The 24785-nt window shown below is 42.5% G+C and overlaps 1 protein-coding gene across 1 annotated transcript in view; it reads left to right on the top strand.

The window, feature by feature from the left end:
* Positions 1-20144: 20144 nt before the first annotated feature.
* The window catches only part of LOC111977563 (APOBEC1 complementation factor), a 12379-nt gene continuing 7738 nt past the window's right edge, over positions 20145-24785 (top strand). The window contains exons 1-5 of the mRNA XM_024007040.2: positions 20145-20255; positions 23160-23303; positions 23817-23951; positions 24041-24171; positions 24390-24628. Of these exons, the coding sequence (XP_023862808.1) occupies positions 23205-23303; positions 23817-23951; positions 24041-24171; positions 24390-24628 (604 nt within the window). The 5' untranslated portion in view covers positions 20145-20255; positions 23160-23204. The remainder of the gene's footprint in view (positions 20256-23159; positions 23304-23816; positions 23952-24040; positions 24172-24389; positions 24629-24785) is intronic.

Below are 24785 nucleotides of genomic sequence, written 5' to 3' on the forward strand. Positions count from 1 at the left end.
CATTTAGTTTTACTGCTTTGCGTCGTGCATAAGAACAGCCCTTAGAGTGGTGATAGTTGGCAACTGGCATATACACACCCCTCTGGCCTTATATGCTTAACCCATACTTAATCCACCAGACTTGATAAGAAGTGATGCCGAATGAGACACAAGGCCTGATAGGGTCTAATAGCTCCCATCACTATGGCCATCTCATGTCATATTCAATTGCCATAATCTGAAATAATAAACCCATGTACATTGCAAAGCCAGGCAGGTAGCACTCCAGTTGACACTTATATCCAGCCTTGAACAAGGCAATTAAAACCAGTTGTCAAACTTCTAACGTCTGTGTGGATACATATTTCCAGAGCAATCAGTGGATTGCAAGTTTGAGCTCGGCTCATTTAACCATCCTCTGTGACAGACAACAGCTGGATCAATAAGATATTAAATGAGTGTGTGTACATATGTGTGGGTGTGTGTGTAAGTGTTTGTGTGTGCAATAAATGTTTTGTGTGTGTGTGTGTGTGTGTGCGTCTCTGTGAGAGGATTTACGAAACATCTATCCAGTGGCAACCATTAGTGTCTGAGAGAGCGGAGTGAGGAGGAGGGATGCAGAGTTGTGTAGTGCTCTCTGTTCTAGATACCAGCGCACTGGTAACCAAGCAAGCAAACATGGTAACTCCAGGCAGGCCCTGGTAACCCAGGCCAGGCCATGGTAACCCAGGCAGGCACTGGTAACCCAGGGCAGGCCACTGGTAAACCAGCTGGCACTGGTAACAGGCAGCAGGCCACTGGTAACCCCAGGCAGGCCACTGGTAACTCAGACAGGCATGGTACCCAAGCAGGGCTCTGGTAACCCAAGCAGGCACCTGGTAACCCAAGCAGGCCAAGGTAACCAAGCAGGCACTGGTAAACCCAGCAGGCCACTGGTAACCCCAGGCAGCCAGGCCCTGGTACCCAGGCAGACACTGGTAAACTGGTAACCCTAGGCAGACACTGGTAACCCCAGGCAAGCAACTGGTAACTCCAGGCAAGCACTGGTAACCCAGGCAGGCCATGGAACCCAGGCAGGCCACTGTAACCCCAGGGCAGCCACTGGTAACCCAGGCAGGCCACTGGTAGCAGGCGGCACTTGTAACTGGTAACCCAAGTATGCCACTGGTAACTGGTAACCCAAGGCAGGCCACTGGTAACCACAAGACAGGCCACTGGTAACCACAGGCAGCCACTGGTAACCCCAGGGCAGGCACGTGTAACCCAGGCAGGTCACTGCGTTCCAGGCAGGCACTTGCGTAACCCCAGTGCTGCCACTGGACGCCACGCAGCGCAACTGGTAACCCCAGGCAGCCACTGGTAACCCCATAGGCAGGGCACTGGTAACCCCAGGCAGGTCACTGTAAAACACAGCAAGCCACTGTAACCCCAGGCAAGCACGACCCAGCCATGGTAACCCCAGGAGTAACATGGACAGGCAGCCACTGGTAACCGGCTGCACTGAGGCAGACGTCTGGTCCAAGGATGCTACGAAATAAACCCAGGCAGCCCTAAAAAGCAGGCACAGTAACCAACGCACGTAACAAGCAGCCACTGTAAAGCCAAGGCAGGCACTATACAGAAACACTGTAACCCAGGCATGCACTGGATAGATAACCTGTAACCCAGGCAGGCATGGGGTAACCAGGCAGGGCCACTGTGTAACACCAGCAGGCCACTGGTAACCAGAGAAGGCCACTGTCCCACAGGCAGGCATGGTAACACAAGCAGACTGGTAACCCAGGCAGACCACTGGTACTCAGGTAGGCACACTGGTAACCCCAGGCAGGCCACTGGTAGCTGGTAACAGGCAGGCCACTGGTAACCCAGGCAGCCACTGTAACAGGCAGGCCACTTGGTAACAAGGCAGGCACTGGGTAAACAGGCAGGCCACTGGTAACCCAAGGAAGACCACTGGTAACCCCAGGTAGGCCACTGGTAACCCCAGGCAGGCCACTGGTAGCTGGTAACACAAGGCAGGCCACTGGTAACCCCAGGCAGGCCACTAGTATTACAAGGCAGGCCACTGGTAACCCCAGGCAGGCCACTAGTATTACAAGGCAGGCCACTGGTAACTGGTAACTAGATACTGCCTGAAAAACTGTAAAAACAAACACTACTGCTTAGACTGTCTGTCTACCCTACTGCTATTTGTTATGAAATCATCTTTATACATAGATACATATCTTTATAGATATACTGCACATGCTGCCATATTGTAGGCTGAAAAGTTGGAAAAAAGAGCACTAGTAATTTGACTGCCTGTCTGCCTCCTGCTTATGCTTGCAATGATATCAGCGTCCAAGACATGCCTAGACAGRGGCATGTAATAGCATTAAATCACTAGTTAAGACTGCCTGTCTGTCCTGCTTGCGTTCACTGTATTACTGCAATGTCATTATAGTTGCAACAGACAAAGATGTCTGTACAAAATGTCGATCAMGTCGTTTATTACAGTTACAAGAGAAGTTTGTAGGCTACAACATGTCGATGTTCTAGTTACACCAGACAAATACGTTTGTASAACAAACCTTTCAGCGTAAAATAGCACATGCACATAAAGTCCAGATTTTTTTACGATCAGGAATAATCCTCCGGAGAATCCGGTCACACAGCCACCTCAGGTTCACAAACAGATCCTAACCACCAAGAAGCATTTTGCTCCCATCTTGTGGCAATTGTTATTAGCTGCATATCTAGAGGAGAATATCTGGGACAGTGGTCACTTTCTGTTATGTCTGTGGAGAAACAGCCTTGGGGCACATGGCTCACAGTGCACATGGCTCACAGTGCACATGGCTCACAGTGCACANGCACATGGCTCACAGTGCACATGGCTCACAGTGCACATGGCTCACAGTGCACACTGAGATCTTTGAGAGTTTCAAAGTGTTTAGTGTTAACACTTTCAATGAGACTTGAGTATAACTGTAGGTGTGTCACATACACAAATATGTGTATGTGACCAAAAACATTTTGATTTGATTTAGTTACTGTGTAATTAAAGGGAATAGCATGAGTCGGACTCAGATCCTCAAATCAAATCATCACATTTTATWTGTCACGTGCGTCAAATACCATGGGTGTAGACCTTACTGTGAAATGCTTACTTACAAGCCCTTATTAACCAACAATGCAGTTTCAAGAAAAATAAGAGTTAAGAAAATATTTATTGAATAAACTAAACTTAAAAATAAAATAAAAACACAATAAAATAACAATAATGAGGCTATATACAGGGGGTACCGGTACCGAGTCAATGTGCGGGGGGTACAGGTTAGTTGATGTAATTGAGATAARATGTACATGTAGGTAGGGTTAAAGTGACTATGCATAGATAAGAAACAGTGAGTAGCAGCAGCGTAAAACAAATAAAGGGCGTCAATGCAAATAGTCTGGGTAGACATTTGATTAACTGTTCAGCAGTCTTATGGCTTGGGTGTAGATGCTTTTAAYGAGCCTTTTGGARCTAGACGGCTATCTMGTACTGCTTGCTGTGAACATGTTTGAACGTCGTCACATCTTTTAAAACCATGAACCAAAAAGCAGAGAGAGAGACCGAGAGACTGCAAGGGGGAGAGACAGACAGACATAAAGACAACCAGGGTTAGAGACAGACAGACATAAAGACAACCAGGGTTAGAGACAGAGAGACAGAGACAGCGAGGGGGAGAGACAGAGAGACATCGAGAAACAGACACATAAAGGCAGAGAGACAGAGAGACAGAGACAGAGAGACAGTGAGGGGGAGAGAAAGAGAAACAGAGACAGAGAGAAAGAGAGAAAGAGAGGGGGAGAGACAGAGGGGGGAGACCGAGAAGGGGAGAGAGACAGAGACACAGGGCGACAGAGCGAGAGACAGAGAGAGCGAGACAAGAGAGACAGAGAGGAGGGAGAACACAAGGTGCTGACTGACTAAAAGACCAGGGCATCCATTAATGATTCAGAGAACGATGCCATAGATCCACCTTATTAAAACTGTGAATCAAGCTCCTCTGTGACAAGGCATCTCCCACTCAAGTGAAATTAGTGCATCAGTATCAGTATCTCCAGGAGACCAAAACATGGCACTTTCTGAGCCAACAGTAAGCACACATACAATTGTACTATCTGTAGAGTCCAGTGGAGGTTGTTYAGGGGAGGACGGCTCATAATAATGGCTGGAATGGAGTGGAATGGAGTGAATGGAATGGTATCAAACATATGAAAACCATGTTTTTGAAACCAGTCCATTTACTCCATTCCAGCCATTATTATGAGCCGTTCGCCCCTCAGCAGTCAGAGTCGTATCAGCACCGATGCACACTCATAATAAGTATACTCTGAGTCAGGGCACTCAATACTGTAGTGAAGTGTATAAGTACCCAACAGTGATCTCGTAATGTCAATCAGCGATAAAAATACACTTTCACAAGAGTCAGTGGATTATAAATATCAGTGGAATGGGACCACTCTCAGTCAGTGCACTCAATGCAGGCCTGTGGGTGAGGGTCAGTGCACAGTGATCAAAAGTGACTTCAGTTCCACAAAGCTTGTTTACAACTTTAGGTGATGCCTTGGGTGCTCATTAGCAGTATGTCAGGATTCGGTAATCAATGGTGCCCAAACAACACAAGCTGAGAGGACATGTCATAGCAACTAAACAACAGGACAATGTGTCTAAACCGTTCCAATTTATTTCGAGAGCACGTTCTATGAGTAAACCAATCARAGGGGCCACTCGTCGTTGCACAACAGTTWGGTGAATATGTCTAATGAATAAGTTACTCATCACAACAGACATAACATTGTCCCCTCACTTCTCTCCAGGTTACATCACCATGGTGACTGTCGGCATTAAAATTACCACAGCTTTTAGCTGAGCAGCCCTGAATGGGGCCACAGTAACGGGTTATTAGAAGCACCCAGTTGCATTTGCTCTGAAGCATTTGAGGGACGTGAAAAGTGAAATCTGAAAAGCAACGCACAGATTCGGGTTTTAATGGAGAAGCCATACTGTATTTGGTTAAAGACGCATGAATACTGTAGGTCGATACATTGGACGTTTGCATAAAATCATATTTGCATAAAAAGCCTGTTGGTGTTATGGACTTAAATGCCCCCTAAGAGTTTGAAGATGGAGCCAATCAATTAAAATCACCAGACTGCTYTCCTTCTGTCTAAAAGTTGCCGCATCCCTCCCAGACGAAATTACTAATCGATTTATGAGCACATCCTTAATTTTGTGTTGTCTGGTTTATTGGCCTCTCCTCTCATCCAGGATATATGCACAATATAGAAATAGTTAAATTAATTKTTTGTAAGGCTAAGTGTAATGGACAAAATGTGTTCGGGAAAATGAAAGAAAAAGAACAGGAAAGACATTACCCACTGGACACAGACGTCAATTCAACGTCTATTCCACGTTGGTTCAACTTAATTTCATTGAAATTATGTGGAAYCAACMTTYATTCAACCAGTGTGTGCCCTGTAGGCAATTATGGTGAAGTAGCAATAATAAACTATGTGGTACCTGTCAGACTTGGAATGTTTCCGAAATGCTTCACTGTTTAACTCCTGGAAGGTTCGGTAAGCTTGAGGTTCCGCCGAGATGCCTTGGGCGCGCCTGGTTCTAGGTCCAATTATCTGCGCGCTGGGCAGAACGGATTGACATTTGTGCAGTTTTCGTTTTAATTCGTGGATCTCTTCTTCCTTTTCGGCGAGACGCATCTCCATGTCCTTAATTCTCTCCTCTTTTATCAAAATAATATTTTTGAAGTCTTCTTCTAAATCACTCATGTTGGAACCTGAACAAACTTTCTCCAGGCGGGAACAAAAMATGAAATAGGATCCAATGCGATACYCTACTAAAACTCCAAAAATTCGGAGGTAGAAATATGGAGATCAAATCGTCCAAACGGTTCAGCTCACTGTAGGGAGGACAGTTGAGTAACGGCGACAGGGAATGCTGAGTGCTGCTTTTCCTCAGTCCCACGCGTGGTGGACTGACTAATGGTTATATCTCAATGAGAAACCAATTAGGTCTGCTGCTTTCAAGCACAATGCGTGCAGAGACTGCCGTTCAACGTTGAACAACAGAAACTAAACATAGGACAGCATTTCCAAAATCATTCTAATTATCACTCTCAACCCTAAACTATATTCCTGAAATAGCATAAATGACCATATGAGGCAGTGGATGACGTAGTTTTATGTAACTTGATCCAGCACTTACATGCGAAATTGTCTGAGGCTATACTGTAGCTACCCCTCACTGTCTGCTCATCAATGAAACCCTTGAGCTAATGTAAGTAGCCCCCAATGAGAGAGAGAGAGAGAGAGAGAGAGAGAGAGAGAGAGAGAGAGAGAGAGAGAGAGAGAGAGGAGAGAGAGAGAGAGAAATCCATTGGATCAGTATACATTATTGTTCAAACTCTATTTGCTGAAATGATTCAATCGTTTCACTCTCTTTAAAATGCACTATTCCATATACTGTGGACCCTAAATGTTTTACAAATAGTAGGGAGGTGTCATGTGATGTGAATGGTGAGTCCCCCAGCTGTGTTAACAGGTGTATTGATCCATAATTTCTGTCAGTTATCACCTTGTGTCGTTTATCAAAGGACATAAATATATCACCATTTCCTGTAAAATTGCATCACCAGACGATTTCACTTAGCGACAAACTTTGGAATAGGCAGGAATCTCCAGTAGCAACTCAACATGACCACAAGTTAATATTTTGTTGAGCAAAACAACAGATGCAGAACCTGTAGCAGTTTGCAACACAGCTAGTGACCCATAATACTTTGTATAGGCCTACTGCTATAGTAGCTACAACTACAGAGAGTTGTGCGTATGCACACACAAACACACGCACATATGCATATGCATACACACACACACACACACACACCTGACTTCAAATACTATTTAGGGTATTTCATTTACTTTAAAATATATTTCGAAGTAAGTATTTTGATATTGTTTCTTTGAAAATACAAGTGGTTGAATATTGGCATGTATTTGGAAATACACTTGGAATGTATTGAAATACTGAAATACACAGACACGTGTATTTTTAAATACAAATATTTAAATACCATGCAATTGAAGCCAGGTCTGTTTGGTCCTAGGGYTATTTGAAATAATGTATTTGGGTGCAAGTATTTGAAAATAGTTTCAAATAGTAGGCAATATATAGGACATTATTTGAAAATACTTTCAAATACTTCATATAGAAGTAGTGTATTTTGCTAAATGATTTGAAAATACTCAAATACGCAGGAAATAAGTATTTCAAATATAAATATTTAAATACACATGTATTTGAACCCAGGTCTGGCACATATTCTCCCCAACATTGCTCAAATGTAAAAATTCACTGCRAGTGTCTTCACCCTTTCATGCAGTCAAATGACCGAATCACCCTCTAGTGGTCTCATGGGTGGAATGTTATTAATATCTCATAATAACTTTTTTTTACGCTCAAAATCCAGGTATTTCTATGTCAAACCGTTTTGTTATATTTCAGTCTTCTGTGATTTATATAAAGTGTAATATTGGGATGCAAACTGACAATTAYATACATTTCAACTCTATATCTGACATGGTCCAGGTGTCTTCTTTCTTTAAACCCATAACCATGTGTGTGAGGTGTATACTTCTGTTTCAACGTAGATTTGTTTAAGACTACCAAGATGCTGATTTCGCCCACTGCAGTAAAAGGTTAATCTGACTTTGTCATTCAGGACATCTACAATGGGGATCCTGCTATGATTGGCATTTGAGCACAAGGCAGAATAGATCTTCTGGCCCATCCTTATCTCCACTTCGGGTATTGCGTTTCAGAGGAGGCAGGCAGGGCAGACATTAGTCACCTCTTTCCTGTAATGCATACATATTCTCTCATTGAAACCAGAGACGATATCTAAGTGAACACAGGATGTTTCAAAATCAATATTGTTTACCTCATTCGCCTGGCCGGCAGAAATGATCTGTGAGGACGGATGGACTGCAGAGTAGAACAGAGCACTCACGGCATGGCCCCATAAACACAAAATGACGAACCACAGCTTTTAGCTGAGCAGCCCTGAATGGGGCCACAGTAACGGGCTATTAGAAGCACCCAGTTGCATTTGCTCTGAAGCATTTGAGGGACGTGAAAAGTGAAATCTGAAAAGCAACGCACAGATTCGGGTTTTAATGGAGAAGCCATACTGTATTTGGTTAAAGACGCATGAATACTGTAGGTCGATACATTGGACGTTTGCATAAAATCATATTTGCATAAAAAGCCTGTTGGTGTTATGGACTTAAATGCCCCCTAAGAGTTGGAAGGCTAATGGACAAAATGTGTTCGGGAAAAGGAAAGAAAAGGAACAGGAAAGACATTACTCACTGGACACAGACGTCAATTCAACGTCTATTRCACGTTGGTTCAACTGCATTTCATTGAAATAAACACTCTGAATCTGTGAATCTGTTGAGACAAAGGTGTAGGGTGTTACGGTTATAGGTGTGGTAGAGGTCAATTGTTCTGAYGGATGCAATAGACAGGACACAAATACAGTACATACACAGGCAAAGTGCACAYCGATAGACACATTATTGGTACAGCTAGTGACTGGAACGAACTGCAACAAACACTCAAACGGGACAGTTTTATCTCAATCTCTTCATTCAAAGACTCAATCATGGACACTCTTACTGACAGTTGTGGCTGCTTTGCATAATGTATTGTTGTCTCTACCTTCTTGCCCTTTGTGCTGTTGTCTGTGCCCAATAATGTTTGTACCATGTTTTGTGGGCTCCTGAGTGGCACAGTGGCACTGCATCTCAGTGCTAGAGGCGTCACTACAGACATCTTGGTTTGAATCCAGGCTGTATCACAACCGGCCGTGATTGGGAGTCCCATAGGGCGGTGCACAATTGGCCCAGCGTCGTCCGGTGTAGGCTATCATGATGTAGTTAAATAAAGGTTACATTTAAAAATGTAAAAAACATTGTGCTGCTACCATGTTGTGTTGCTACCATGCTGTGMTGTCATGTGTTGCTGCCTTGCTATGTTGTTGTCTTAGGTCTCTCTTTATGTAGTGTTGTCAAATCAAATCGAACTTTATTTGCCACATGCGCTACAACAAGTGTAGACTTTACTATGAAATGCTTACATACAAGCCCTTAACCAACAGTGCAGTTGAAGAACAAGAAAATATTTACCAAGTAGGCTAAAATAAAAAGTAATAATAAAAAGTAACACAATAAGAATAACAATAATGAGGCTATATACAGGGGGTACCGGTACCGAGTCAGTGTGCGGGGGTACACYCGAGTTGAGGTAATCTCTCTTGTCTCTCTTGTTGTGATMTGTGTTTTGTCCTATATTTTTATTCATYTTATTTATTTATTTAATCCCAACCCCCCATCCCCACAGGAGGCATTTTGCCTTTTGGTAGGCCGTCATTGTAAGTAACAATTTTTTCTTAACTGACTTGCCTAGTTAAATAAAGGTTAAATAAAATAAAATAAAAATACACAATCCACTTTACACATTTTGAGGTAATTGGACTTGTCAGAGGTTATTGGAAGGTGTTTATTTTTTAGGACCGTTCTCTCACTTTGTTCTTTGTGATTTAACAGATTTCCCTGCTATAATTACCAGGGGATGAAACAGATGCCTCTTCATCACAGCTCCCCATACTGCTAAAGCTCTCAAAAAACGTGATGTTATTCATCCCTGGATGTCTGCTATTCTCACAAGGCTTTGAAGAGAGTGGAGACCTAAGCCTGGAGATTTAAAGCTACAGCCAGACATTTGACAGATTACTGAAACGTGGCTCTAATGCCTTTTTAACTAACACTGGCATACATTACTATACATTTTTCTAAGCGTATAAAGCATAACTGTTAGAGTAGCTTGATCTTCTTTAGCTTATGAGAGGAGTTTGTCTCTGCCAGCGCTGTGCACTAATGGGCACTTTCCCAGATGGTCACTGAAGCAGATCCCTCAAGGCAAATYCTTAAGACAACAAACTGTGCCTGAAACCGTGAGCGACCTACCCTGATGATGGGTTTTTGTATAAAATGAGATACTCCCTCCCTTAGTTCTCCAGCGCCATCTCTCGTGTCTCTATACCTCTCCCTCCCTTTATTACTGTTTTTTTGCCTCAATTTCTCTATTACATCCCCATTTTAATTTAATGGGCTTTATTGGCATGGGAGACATATGTTTATTGCCAAAGCAAGTGAAATAGATYATAAACAAAAGTGAAATAAACAATAAAAAATGTGCAAATAGTTAAAGTACAAAAGGGAAAATAAATCAACATATGGTTTGTATTTATAATGGTGTTTGTTCTTCACTGGTTGCCCTTTTCCTGTGGCAWCAGGTTACAAATCTTGCTGCTGTGATTGAACACTGTGGGATTTCACCCAGTAGATGTGGGAGTTTATCAAAATTGGATTTGTTTTTGAATTCTTTGTGGGTCTCTTATCTCCCTTTGTTTTATTTCTCTTTCTTTTTCTCTTTTGTGTGTCCCTCTCTCTCTTTCTGTCTGCATGTAAGGAGTGGGGCACAGCTGAAAAGGTCAGAGCACTTGTATTATATTATTTCAGACATGGTAATAATAAACTGTCAGGGAAGATAAGCTGTTCTCTAGAAGAGAGGGGAGCCTGCGAATAAAATAACAACGGTGGGCAGGCAGCCATGAAACTTAACATGACTTTGCCTTGAAGGGGCAACCTGTGATCGTTACATACATTTTTGGACTTTTAAATTCATGATATATACCCATTGATACTTGAAGAATATAAATAAATTCCCATGAGCTTAGTTCAATTGTTGTACTATCAGAATCCAAATTATAAGCTTGAATTCTAAACAAACACTGTATAGTCTCCAAAAAGGGTTAAAACTATCATTTTGGTATCATGGGTGGTCAATCCTTGCATCAATAGCTCTGTCTATGAATTTGAGAGTGGTTACATTTCTCTTGGAATGCYCAATGCCGTCGGGGGTATGCCAAATAAAAATGTGATTCACATTTTTTCATATATATATATAATAATAATAAAAAAATATATATTTTTATAAAATGTATTCACATTTTCAAACAGTCCATTTAGATTTTCCAACGGGGCTATACATTTGGGTGAGGTTTTTTTCTCGCCTYAGTAGCCTCGCTTCACTGCCAAAAATAAAATTCAACCATCTAGTGTTCAGCGAAATAACAACACAATGTCAAATACAGGTAGCCTAGTCAAATAATGAACATCCAATCACATTAACCGTTACTCTCTCGCGGGAATTCCACTAACGGTCCGTATGTAGCCAAACGTAGCTGCTGCTCATTCCGTTTGCTCAAAAACTGATTAATGGTAAAAAAAATAAAATAAGGCCTGCGTCCATAGAGACACATACCAGCTCTACTGGTAGTACTGCTACTACCAGCAGTACTACACCTGCACCTGTCGACGACACAAGTTGTTCTGCTTCCATGAGCACATCCAATGCTAATATCAGTAATTCTACATTTGTTGTTAGCRKAGCTAGCATGGACACTGACAGTTGTGAATCTGATGCAGTCGAAGAGCTACTGCCCCCTTACCCAGGAAAGCACCGAACAACAGACAGGGATGTTGGACCATCGAAGAGGCGCAAATATGATGAGAACTACATTGATCTGGGGTTCACTTATATTGGAAGTAGTATCTTTCCTCAGCCACAGCATGTTATATGTGCAAAAGTACTATCTCACAACTCAATGAAACCTTCACATTTAGAAACAAAACATGCCAATTTGAAAGATAAGCCACATTAGTTTTTTGAGCGAGAATTGAAATGACTTTTGAGTAGTAAGACATGTATAAAAGCAACAGATACCATTAACAATAAGGGGCTAGAAGCATCTTATATGGTGAGCTACCGAGTGGCTAGGACAGGCAAGCCCCATACTATTGTGGAGGACTTAATTCTTCTTGCTGCTGTGGATATGGCTGGGACAATGCTGGGGGAAAAGGCCAAAAAAACAATGCCTTCATCAAACAACACCGTTTCACAAGGCATCAGTGACATGGCAGGAGATGTTTTGAAACAATTACTGCTTCACATACAAGCCAGTGAATTCTATGCATTACAGCTGGATGAGTCAACAGACGTGGCGGGCCTGGAACAACTTCCGCCTAATGTCCGTTACGTTTATGGGGGGGTCAATTAAGGAAGACATGCTCTTCTGCAAACCACTGGAAACCAGGACAACAGAAGAGGATATTTTTAAAGTACTGGACAGCTTCGTGACATCAAATAGACTTTCGTGGTCAARATGTGTTGGTATCTGTACTGATGGCGCAAAAGCCATGACAGGGAGACATAGTGTAGTGGTAACACGCGTGCAAGCAGRTGCTCCCGACGCTACTTGGGTACACTGCAACATCCACCAAGAGGCTCTTGCTGCCAAAGGAATGCCTGACAGCTTGAAAGACGTTTTAGACACTACAGTGAAAATGGTTAACTTTGTTAAAGCAAGGTCCCTGAACACTCGTGTATTTTCTGCATTATGCAATGATATGGGCAGTGACCATGTAACGCTTTTACAARATACAGAAGTGCGCTGGTTATCAAGGYGCAAAGTATTGACAGGTTTTTTTAAATTGAGAGACGAGCTTAAAGATTTCTTTATTGACCATAATTTTCACTTGTCTGACCGCTTGCGTGATGATGAGTTTCTCARACGACTGGCCTATCTGGGTGATGTTTTTTCTCAACTGAATGATCTGAATCTAGGATTACAGGGACTCTCCAACTATTTTCAATGTGCTGGACAAAATTGAGGCTATGATTAAGAAGTTGGAGCTCTTCTTTGTCTCCATTAACAAGGACAACACATCATTGTATGATTTTTMGGGTGCAAATGAACTCAAGCTTATGGACAATGTCAAATGTGACTTAGCGAAGCACCTGAGTGAGTTAGGTGGGCAATTACGCAGGTACTGTCATGCCTTGACCATAGAGAGCCCTCAGGGTTCTCTATGGTGTTTTAGGTCAAGGCGTAACTAGGGGTGTTTCTAGGTATTATATTTCTATGTTGGCTGTGTGTGTATGGTTCCCAATTGGAGGCAGCTGAGGATCGTTACCTCTAATTGGGGATCATACTTAGGGTGTCCTTTTTCCCACCTGCGATGTGGGATATTGTCTTGTATGAGTGCCTATGTGCGCTACGTATTTCACAATCGTTATTTCTTTGTTGTTTTGGAAGTTTCACTATCATTAAAATGTGGAACTCTACTCACGCTATGCCTTGGTCCAATTATTCATACGACGGTCGTGACAAGTACTTTCCCGAAACAGATGACACAAACAACTGGATTCGTTATCCCTTTCATGTCCTGCCTCCAGTCCACTTACCGATATCTGAACAAGTGAGCCTCATCGAAATTGCAACAATTTTCTGTAAAAATTGAATTTATCAGAAGCTACTTCCAGATTTCTGGATTGGGCTGCGCTGCGCTCAGAGTATCCTGCCTTGGCAAATTGTGCTGTTAAGAGACTGATGCCCTTTGCAACCACGTACCTATGTGAGAGTGGATTCTCGGCCCTCACTAGCATGAACTAAATACAGGCATAGACTGTGTGGGAAATTATTTAAGACTGAGACTCTCTCCAATACAACCCAACATTACAGAGTTATGTGCATCCTTTCAAGCACACCCTTCTCATTAACCTGTGGTGAGTTATTCAGTTTCTGATGAACAAATAAGGTTTTATATGAAAGATGGCTAAATAAAGAGCAAAACTATTGATTATTATATTATTATTTGTGCCCTGTTCCTGTAAGAGCTCTTTGTCACTTTCCACAAGCCGGGTTGGGACAAACTCTCACTCATTCTTATGTAATAAATGTATTGTGTAGTGTGTGTGTGGCAGGCTTACAATGATGGCAAAAACATATTTGAGAGTGCGCTGACCCTGGTGCTAGAGGGGGTACAGCTGGAGGTTGAATGTTTGAAAGGGTACGGGACTATAAAAAGTTTGGGAACCACTGCTCTAGACCCATCCCTCAGCTATTTACCAAATTAGTGGCAGGGTGGCAATTTTGTTATTGTTTTAATCTGCAGATAGTCTCTATCTGCAGATTAAATCTGCAGAGGGATAAAATATGATTTCTTAAAAAAGAAAACTGTTCTTGGAGCAGCTGCTGAATCGAGAGAGTTTTCAGTTTAAAAAAAATAATATACAAAGATTTACATATTGAATTGTTTACAGGGGTTGCTGATATCCTTGATGATTCATGTAATAAATATGTATTATGCTGAGTCATGTTTCTCCTTTCATAATTGCATGCATTACTATTATTCTGACTTCGATTTGACCATCCACCAACCCTATAAAGTCTGTCCTCTATTATGTACTATGTAAGACGTCACTGTTGAGTAATTAATGGGAAGACATGCAACACAGAAAAGAAGCAATATGTGCGTTGTGCACGTAAGTGCATTGTTACCTACAAATGTATCTTGTCCATCAGTGTGTGCTAAAGAAAGCTGTGACATCACAGTGGTCAGTCAGTCAGAGCTCAGTAATAGAGCCTCTTCTCTGTCTCTCCTTCCAGCCTGGTCTCATAGACTAGACGTAACATAGTACATGTAAATCCGGGACCCCCAAATTAGGAAAGGAAAGGGGATACTTAGTCAGTTGTCCAACTGAATGTTGGACAACCCCAACCCTAACCTTAACCCTTTAACCTAACTCCTCAACTTAACCCTAACCTTAACCCCTAGCCTAGCTAACATTAGCCAGCTAGCTAATGTTAGCCACCTAGCTAGATTTGTAACAGAAGTTTTGCAAAATAATAACATGTAGTACGTTTGCAAATTCGTAACATATCGTATGTTTAGCAAATTCTTTACATATAATACGAATTGGAATTCATAACATATCATTCAAAAAGTAACCTATCATTCTAAGTGGAGTGTTTTGGATTTATGTACAGAATAATACGAAATGCTCTGAGATCAGGTTGCTCCTTTCTATAATGTACTCTACTCTACACAGGCTTCATTGATATGAAGGGCTGGGCGGCCTGCCATGTGATCTATTCCACTACTCCCCATTCGACAGTGTTGCGGCTACTCTGAAGCCATTAGGAACAGAAAGATGAATGAATTATTATCTACTCAGGCTACAATTGACATTTGTCTGAGAAGTGCATCAAGAAAGAACACGCTTATAGTTTGTAGTGCACTTAGGAAGGCTTTTTTGAAGAGAGATACTCAACAGTTTTCTCAGACTACTTTGCTTTGTATATGTTGAACGTGCTGCCTTTTTTCAATCAGTTATCGGAGTTTTTAACTGCATTGATAGGTTATCAGTCCAAAATATTCCAGTGTTTGTAGATAATATCTGATGATTAGATCATTAGATCGAACAACCATTCTAATGATAAGTAGCAGCCAGCCATTATATCATGTATAATTGATTTACTTAAATAACAGCCCTTCTGGTGTGCAATGTACTGACACGCTATCACCTATGACCCATTAATTCCCATGTCGTTTTACTGCAGTAATCGAGGTGGAATTACTTGCTCACGGGTTCGGAGTCCTATCCGTTATTGGAACCAACAGACCTGAGAACCAGATTTGTAGTGCAATTAACAACCATCCTCTCTTTTGCTACTGCTTTGACTTCTCAGCAGTGAGCTACTGCCTGAGGAATCAAAATAATTTCATCATCCTCCTATTTCACCGACTCACTCGGAGGGGCACGCATATGATATGAAGTCTCCTTTGGCCGATTCATCCCAATAAATCCCAAAAGTGGTTTTGTATTGAATCTTACAGTATGATTGTCTCCTCATTCTCAGAAGCTGGAGAAGAGAGAGAGAGAGGGAGAGAGAGAGGGAACAGTTTCCTTTCACTACAGAGGCCTCCTCCAGTCGATAAACATCACATAAAAAAACCAATGCCTGTTTAGGAGAGCACATAATATTCAGAGACGCCTCAAGGAGCAGAAATAGAAAGATGTGGAGGAAGATCAACCAGGAAGCTACCTCACTGTCCCTATATRGCTCAGCAAAGTGGGTTACCAATGGGTTGCTGACACTTTTAAACAAGCTGTTGCAACGATGCCTTGAACCTAAGCTTGAAGCACTGTACCTAGCATTACACACGGAGTAATTTTGAATACAATTATAATTGCTTTGTAGAAGTAATGTAACACAAGTAGGTAGCAAGATTATAATGCGGGCCCATGAGGTTGAAACTGTATGAAAAACTGATTGTAAGCCTTGATTATATCTGCTCTACCTTTGGGTTGAAACTACTGTCACTGCCTGAAACGAACTTCATTATTCTACCAAATTACAATAAAGATGCTCCACCATATTATAGCAATTGTTGTTCATCCTATATTGTTATCTAACCCGAAGTCCTCAGTTTGTTCCACACAGCATGACCTTGTTTAAATAAAATTTTTAAAAACGAAAACAAGCCGTCTTGACCAAAGAGGATAGCTTGAGCTGACTGAGAGAATGTGGCAAATTGCTCCACTCAGCCACAGTGGATTCCTCCATGTTAGTGTTTTAGTGCCACGTTGTCATTCCTGCTGTCACCCAGAGCAGCTGAGACCAGCCAGGGGGACGCCCTCCAACATCCCCATCAGACGGGACAAACACATTGACACATTTTGCGTTTATTAGCAAAATGTCCAAATGCATTTAACTGTCGCACAAAGTGTGGTGTTTTTAATGCTAATATGTTAAGACTTCCGTAATGTTTTGTAACAACACAGCAGTGCTTTATGTTGCGAGGTAAGTGATGAGCCTTCAGCCTCCAGTACTAATGCTGCAGTAGTTTGTGTCGGGGGGCTAGGGTCAGTCTGTTATATCTGGAGTACTTCTCCTGTCTTATCCGGTGTCCTGTATGAATTTAAGTATGCGCTCTCTAATTCTATCTTTCTTTCTCTCTCTCGGAGGACCTGAGCCCTAGGACCATGCCTTAGGACTACCTGGCATGATGACTCCTTGCTGTCCCCAGTCCACCTGGCCGTGCTGCTGCTCCATTTTCAACTGTTCTGCCTGCGGCTATGGAACCCTGACCTGTTCCAGACCTGCTGTTTTCAACTCTCTAGAGACAGCAGGAGCGGTAGAGATACTCTTAATGATCGGCTATGAAAAGCCAACTGACATTTACTCCTGAGGTGCTGACTTGTTGCACCCTCGACAACTACTGTGATTATTATTATTTGACCATGCTGGTCATTTATGAACATTTGAACATCTTGGCCATGTTCTGTTATAATCTCCACCCGGCACAGCCAGAAGAGGACTGGCCACCCCTCATAGCCTGGTTCCTCTCTAGGTTTCTTCCTAGGTTCTGGCCTTTCTAGGGAGTTTTTCCTAGCCACCGTGCTTCTACACCTGCATTGCTTGCTGTTTGGGGTTTTAGGCTGGGTTTCTGTACAGCACTTTGAGATATCTGCTGATGTAAGAAGGGCTATATAAATACATTTMATTTGATGAATGATTGTGAAAAAGCTATGGGGTGATCACATGCTGGACACTCCTTATTAAATGCACCACACCTTTGTTTGTCCCAGTGTGACTTGTGTACCTCACACCCTAAATCAGATAACAGTAGAGATTAGGTGTCCATCAGATAAGTGATTGGCTATCATCGTCAGAGTCACACTGCAAGCCACCCCTGTTTTGTATCTATTTTGTTCATATGCAGGAAAACATTTTCCAAAGTAGGGACATTTCGGAATGATGGATTGGTTTCTTTTTCATTTCCTGTGTGTGTCAGAGCCGATATGCCCAGTAGATTTTCTTGACTGGGACATGCAGTGTTCTGTACTGTGACATGTTCTGTACACACGTGGTCCCGTGTGGCTCAGTTGGTAGAGCATGGCGCTTGCAACGCCAGGGTTGTGGGTTCATTCCCCACGGGGGACCAGGATGAATATGTATGAACTTTCCAATTTGTAAGTCGCTCTGGATAAGAGCGTCTGCTAAATGACTTAAATGTATACAAATGTAATGTATTAAATGTATGCCAGGAGGGAACCAACCATCTGTCACACAGTACCTTAATAAACAGAAAGGTGCCATCTAACATCCTGTTGACTTCATCCAATGCCACTTTCTTTGATATCAGCTCTCTGTTCTGTGATGGATGGCTACATGTCGTTATATCCGACACATCAAACAGAAGATGATTGAAACACACAAGGCAGAAATGGAATACAAGGCCTTGTCTTTTAATCCATTCACAATTACTGTATACGGAATTCGTAGTATCTCACAATGTTGATGTTTTCCTGAGTGTATGATATGCTACACAGCCTTCATGGATGTCAGATGTCTAACTACACAAAGTGAATTAACAATGCCAGGTCAGGGATGCCCTTGTGGTGGTTTTTTGTTTGAATGAGCATGGCACCAGGGGAGGTAACTGAGAATAATAATGGCAGTGGAAAACCTCAGACACACAAAAGGACAGATGGGATCTGGGATGTACAGAAGGAGCAGAATTTCTCGCAAGGCTGCCTCATTATTACGTGATACAGATGTTATTAATTATGTAATGCTAAGGAAACGTTCAGGCCAGCTTTCTCACTTTTTGGTTTAAGTGAGCTACCGGTAAAGGTACCACCACTTATGGGATTATCTGTTTAACCACATAGGGGCGCTAGAGAGTCAACAAGACTTGTCAGACAGGCTGCTGGATGTCAGGACAAACAATGTGACACCCAGTGTTTTCCTCGTTGACAGGATAACACTGCCGTTAACAATGTATTTTTCCCGCATCAGTAATGGCATGGGCCACAGCCTTGTGAAACACAAAACAATTACTTGTGTGGAAATTAAACATCTGCCAATGGAAAGAAATTGGCAAAAGCAATTATGCACAAAACTTAGATTAAAGGCACTGCCAATGTTTCATAAAATGTTATTTTGTTTAAGCCAAATATGGTTTCTCACTAATGATATGTCTCTTATAATGACATATTGTTTACCAAAACCAGGTTTACGTGACATGACACCTCTTATTGGGGCAGCAGTCTAAGGCACTGCACCTCAGCGTAAGAGGCGTCATTGCAGTTCCTGGTTCGAATCCAGGCTGCATCACATCCAGCTGTGATTGGGAGTCCCGTAGGGTGGTGCACAATTGGCCCAGTTGTCTGGGTTTGGCTGAGGTAGGTAGGCCATCCTTGTAAATAAGAATTTGTTCTTAACTGACTTGCCATGTTAAGTAAAACAAMGTAAAAATATTCACCCCAGCTAGGAGGTTAGCTCTGATTGGTGGTGTTGATGTGAACAGCTGGTGAAAACCCTGAGAGGGTGAAAGTGTACCAAGCAGGGAGACTGTGGCTGCCTGTGTATTCTAAGTGTATAATAGAGTGGCAGGTAGCCTAGTGGTTAGCACGCTAGGCCAATAACCGAAAAGTTGCTGGTTAGAATACCTGAACCAACAACGTAACAAATCTGTCAATGTGCCCTTGAGCTCATTTTCTCCAGGGGAACTGTACTACTGTAAAAACAGCACATTTCACTGCATCTATCCCATGTATGTGACAATAAATCATATTTTTTTAATCTATCCTGCTCAAAGAAAACAGCAAACACTTTGGCTTGTTGACCTTCAGGTATATCACTGAGAAATGGAGGATACTGGGTCACTATGCCTTRGGTCTTATTATTTTGGATGACACAAGCAATAAAACCTGAGGGGGTGTGGTGTATGGCCAATATACCACAGCTGTCAGCCAATCAGCATTCAGGGCTCAAACCACCCAGTTTATAATAACTGAATAAATAGCTCTTGTCACCAGAGTACTACCCGGTCATTTKATTTACTGTACACCCATGTTATTGTGGCCCTATTTCTTACATAGAAAAACACATATTCTTAAGTAAAAAGTTTAAGGTTAAGACGGTGAAGTACTATTGTTCAAAAGTAGAAGTCTTGAGAGTGTACAGTAAATTGCTTTGTTTAGTTAACAGAGCAGTGTGTCTGTGTCTGGCTGAGAGCACCATGATCTTGTTCTCCCTGGTCAAAAGGTTCCTCTCTCTGCAGGCAGGGAGGCAGAGAGAGATAGGGCTGGTTAAAGTTTAACCCTGCAGGCTCATAAAGCAGCTCCAGGACAGTGAACCTTTGGAGTTTGATATGATGTGATGACAGAATCACCCCAGTGACACGTTGCTAAATTCCCCAGAATGAAGGACTGAGTCTTCCGGGTGGTGATCTCTGAAATTGCTCAGGTAAGCTTAGCTCACTAACTCTTCCTTGTTATGTCTCTGCTGCTTTGGAGTCTTGTAAGAAATCTCCCCTTTGGAGATCTGCTCTCTTCCAGCATGCTGAGTCTCATTGAACTCACTGGGGATGTTTTTCGTGTGACTGACCTAACTGATCAACTGTGGTCAAGTGTTGTGTTAGGTGACTTGTATGGTACTGAGGACACAGTCAAGGTGAGAACCTAGAGGGAGGGGGGCATGATTAGATGGTTTCATATAGATGGTTGGTTGTCATTTTCTGTTAATTGTGTTGATGTAGGTATCACATGTGTGACATGTCTGACGGGGAAGAGCCCCGTTTGACATAGTCATATTGTTCACTAGTTTATAAMTTTGTAGCATTTGTATGTGCCAATTGTTGATTCTATTAAAGTCAGCATGTAGTATTCACAGTCGTGTGCTTACAGTATCATATAAGTCAAACTGATTAACAGTAGTTCTTTTTGGTATGCATGTCAGATGCCAATGAACATATGGAACGAGTTATAGCTCCTTTTGAACTTTGAAGTCCTGTGGGAAAAGTACACTCTTAGGGGYAAAAAAGGGTGGTATCTAGAACCTAAAAGGGTTCTTTGGCTGTCCCCATAGGATAATCTTTTGAAGAACCCTTTTTGGTTTTAGGTAGAAACCTTTTGGATTCCATGTAGAACCCTTTCCACAGAGGGTTCTACATGGAACTCAAAAGGGTTCTACCTGAAACAAAAAAGGGTTCTACCTGGAACCAAATGGGGACAGCCGATGGGGACAGCCGATGGGGACAGCCGAAGAACCCTTTCGGAACCCTTTTTCTAAGTGTAGTAATAAAAGCAGGTAAACTTTAGAGACTACTCAAAATATGAAATTAAAGTCCAAACTATTTGATATGATTTCCATTATAAATCTTTTTGGACTTGTTTATCCAGCAGCAAACACGGCCAACACAGTGGCATTTCAGCCATGTGTGTATTTAGCCTCAGTCAACAAAACTCCAAAAGGCAGCTACTGATCACCGCCAGACAAGGCTCCATCTAGTTATCTTGTTTACGCCAAACGGTGACCAGGCTATCGTGAAGAGAGCCCCAGACACAGACAGAGAGAGAGAGAGAGGGGGGGGGGGGGGGGGGAGAGGAGAAAAAGAATAGAGAGTTTACAAATGCTTTGCAATGTAAACATGTTTCCCATGCCAATAAAGACCTTAAATTGAATTGAGAGAGAGAGTATTATTTATTTCACTTTTGTATGTTATCTACTTCACTTGCTTGGCAATGTTAACATACGTTTCCCATTCCAATAAAGCCCCTTGGATTGAAATTAATTGAGTGGAATTGAATTGAATTGAGTAATGGAGTCCTGTAGTAGTAGTACATCCACTCAAGGCCTAGAGCCTCATAATGACATCTTCTCTCCAAGCCACCCAGAACAYAAATAGAACCTAAAGACCGTTTCCCTCCCCAGGTGTTTGCATAGGCTCAAAGTGGCAACGGAACCCAATACCTCGTCTTTGACTGTAGAGATTCATTCAYTGTTTTCCTTGGTCAGGGAATAGTGCTGTTGCCATGGTTGGCTGCCTACGACTAATCTCTCTAGACACAGGCCTGGAGAGTATCATAATGGCAGCTAATATTGAATTRACAGATGAAAATATGCGACCTGGGTCCCAGTATTGTTACTGATGATATTGTGAAATCAATCTMAAATCTTAAATGAGAGTGTGAAACCATGCCCCCTCTGGCTTGACTGTGGTGAATGATGGTCCTCGACCTGAGAGCAGGCCAACTCCAGTATTTTTTTATATTGCCTGGCATCTTGACATTTTCAACAAAGTCTTCCGGAGAGCCGCCGAGGAGAGTGGTGAGGAGTGAACGGTGAAAACAAAGCCATATTGTGTGTGTTGGGAGAATTCATTGTCTTAAAGGAGAAATTGGTTTGACTATATTTGGGGGAAGAAGGTGTGTGTATGACATAATTTCTGTCATGATTGGCACTTGAGACCGTTTGAAGATGGTTTGTGTGGCCGTCACATACCCTGTGACCCCCTCTCTCTCCCTCTTTCCCCATCCCTCTGATCTGGAGGAGTGGAGCCTTGTCATCACCAGCAGGACCTCTCTCTTTCTCTTTGATCCATATGTGTGGAAAGAAACAAAGAGAGGCCTCTCAATCAGGATGGAAATTCTTGCAACACTCAGAGTGACCTGTTTACTGTATCTTCCTACTGATTTAATCAACCTCTCACCAACTAAAGGGATTATCTTGAAGTGGACTATAGTTCGCTAGCGTTGYGCGTCTTGCTGTGGCTTGTGATTGGCCATTGAGAATCAAAGGATTGATTAAGGGGCCCTTATTCAAAGCTGTTGCTTAAGGACTTCCTGTATGTCAGTATACAGTATGTCACAGTATATGAGTGTGAGCGTGTGGGGAAGATGTGTATGGTGGTGGTGGGTGGAATAGATTGAGACAAAGGGGCCTCAGTGGTTGTCTGCTGTTTAGGCTGAGTTGCGTTAATAATTACAGAGCTGTCCTTGACCTGGAACTAAATGAAATACGCTTCTCTCTACGTCATCATAAGATGGTGCGTAACAACTGAGTACCTGCTGGGGGTGCCATTCAGCCAAAATCATACCTGATCATTCTGTAAAGGTGACGGAGTGTTTCTGAGACCAAATATGTCTCAAAAGGAATTGACAATACATAGCACATTTGATTAACTATATGTGTAATACATTCATGCGTGATAGAGTACTGAYGTTCTGAACCAGTTTAAGAGTTTATGCCTAAAAAGTTCAAATAGTAGCAAAAGAAGGCTACAGTGTGATTTGATGACACATTGAGCTCCAGTTATGGGTTGTTTAGGATATTCTCTCTGATGTGTTCTGAACTGTGATTTGATTTCAGTGAGCACCCCTAATTTCGCTGATTTACTGCTGACAATCGCTCTCAATGGAATCTAATCAAAAATCTGGGGATGGACTGACGGGCATGCAGAAAGAGGTCTCGCTGCGTGCGCTCATTCAGCGCACAGGATACCAATTACTGCAGGTAGGAACCATATCCAAAGCATGTAGGGCTTTCGCCTAATCTATGACCAAATCTATGAGTGTTATCATAAGGCCTCCACACAAGTCATCCTTCCTTATGGAGTTTATGTGTAATGTGGAGAAGTGGAGCTCTGATAAAATCCGAGGTCTCTCCATCAGTTTCAAAGCTATTCACATGCGAGTGAGCTCTTTCCCTTGGACTTCGTTACAATTATTGATAATGGGGCGCCACCCTCTGGTGAAAGACACAAATGACTGGATCCCTCTGTCTTACTGCTGAAGTCTGGTCCATGTGAAAATCATTTGGTTGGGGATTCTACAGCTCATATTGCATTGTTATGGGGATTGTCTGGGCAATTTGTGCATAACTACAAGGTCATACCAAACAAAGATATCTGGAAAATMTCTATATGAATGCTCATATCTCTCATTCGGAATGAAACCTGCGTTACAAAGGACATCTGTACGCCTTACAAACCCCTGGTTACTCACCATCAGTCCATTGTGTCTACAGGAGAATGGTCAGAGGAGGTACGGCGGKCCCCCTCCAGGCTGGGAAGGCCCTCCTCCAGAGAGGGGCAGTGAGATCTTTGTGGGGAAGCTGCCAAGAGACCTCTTTGAGGATGAGCTGGTCCCCCACTGTGAGAAAGTAAGATAGGTTTGCCAATTAAATCAGTTCCCAAAGTGTAACCTATTGTGTGTCCTTGGTTTTCAAATGCATCCCCTTTCTATTCACAGTTCGGGAAAATCTTTGAGGTTCGGATGATGATGGACTTCAACGGCAATAATAGAGGATATGCCTTTGTTACCTTTTACAACAAAAATGAAGCCAAGACCGCCATGAAACAGCTCAATAACTATGAAATCAGGTAAGCAATCACATGACACAATGGAATGAAATGGGGGAAAAGCCCTGTGTAGCCTAATGGTTAGCTGGCACAAACATACATGAGTCATGGAAAACTGAAAGCAGGACGACCAACACTCTCTTCATCACCCGACAGTAACAATATTGGATTTCATTGTGTGCATTGTTGACAAAAAATAAATKAATCTTTCCATTCAATCCAATCTGTTTATTCTCCAGGAACGGAAGGCTCCTGGGAGTGTGTGCCAGTGTGGACAACTGTCGTCTGTTTGTGGGGGGCATCCCCAAATCCAAGAAGAGAGAGGAGATCCTYATGGAAATGAAGAAAGTYACAGATGGGGTGTTGGAGGTGATTGTTTACCCCAGTGCTGCYGACAAGACCAAGAACAGGGGCTTTGCCTTTGTGGAGTACAACAGTCACCGCGCTGCAGCCATGGCCAGGAGGAAACTACTGCCAGGTACTAAACCCGTATTATATACTATTAACAGTCTTAGTACTGAGAATCCCAGTCAGTCAAGAAACAACACCGTTGTAACATACCCCTATGGAAGGACACAGTAAATCATACTGGACCATGATGACTTTGAGGCTTTGAAAAGAAACGTGTACCTTAT

The sequence above is a fragment of the Salvelinus sp. IW2-2015 genome, linkage group LG18, assembly GCF_002910315.2.
Source record: "Salvelinus sp. IW2-2015 linkage group LG18, ASM291031v2, whole genome shotgun sequence".
Lineage (NCBI taxonomy): Eukaryota > Metazoa > Chordata > Actinopteri > Salmoniformes > Salmonidae > Salvelinus > Salvelinus sp. IW2-2015.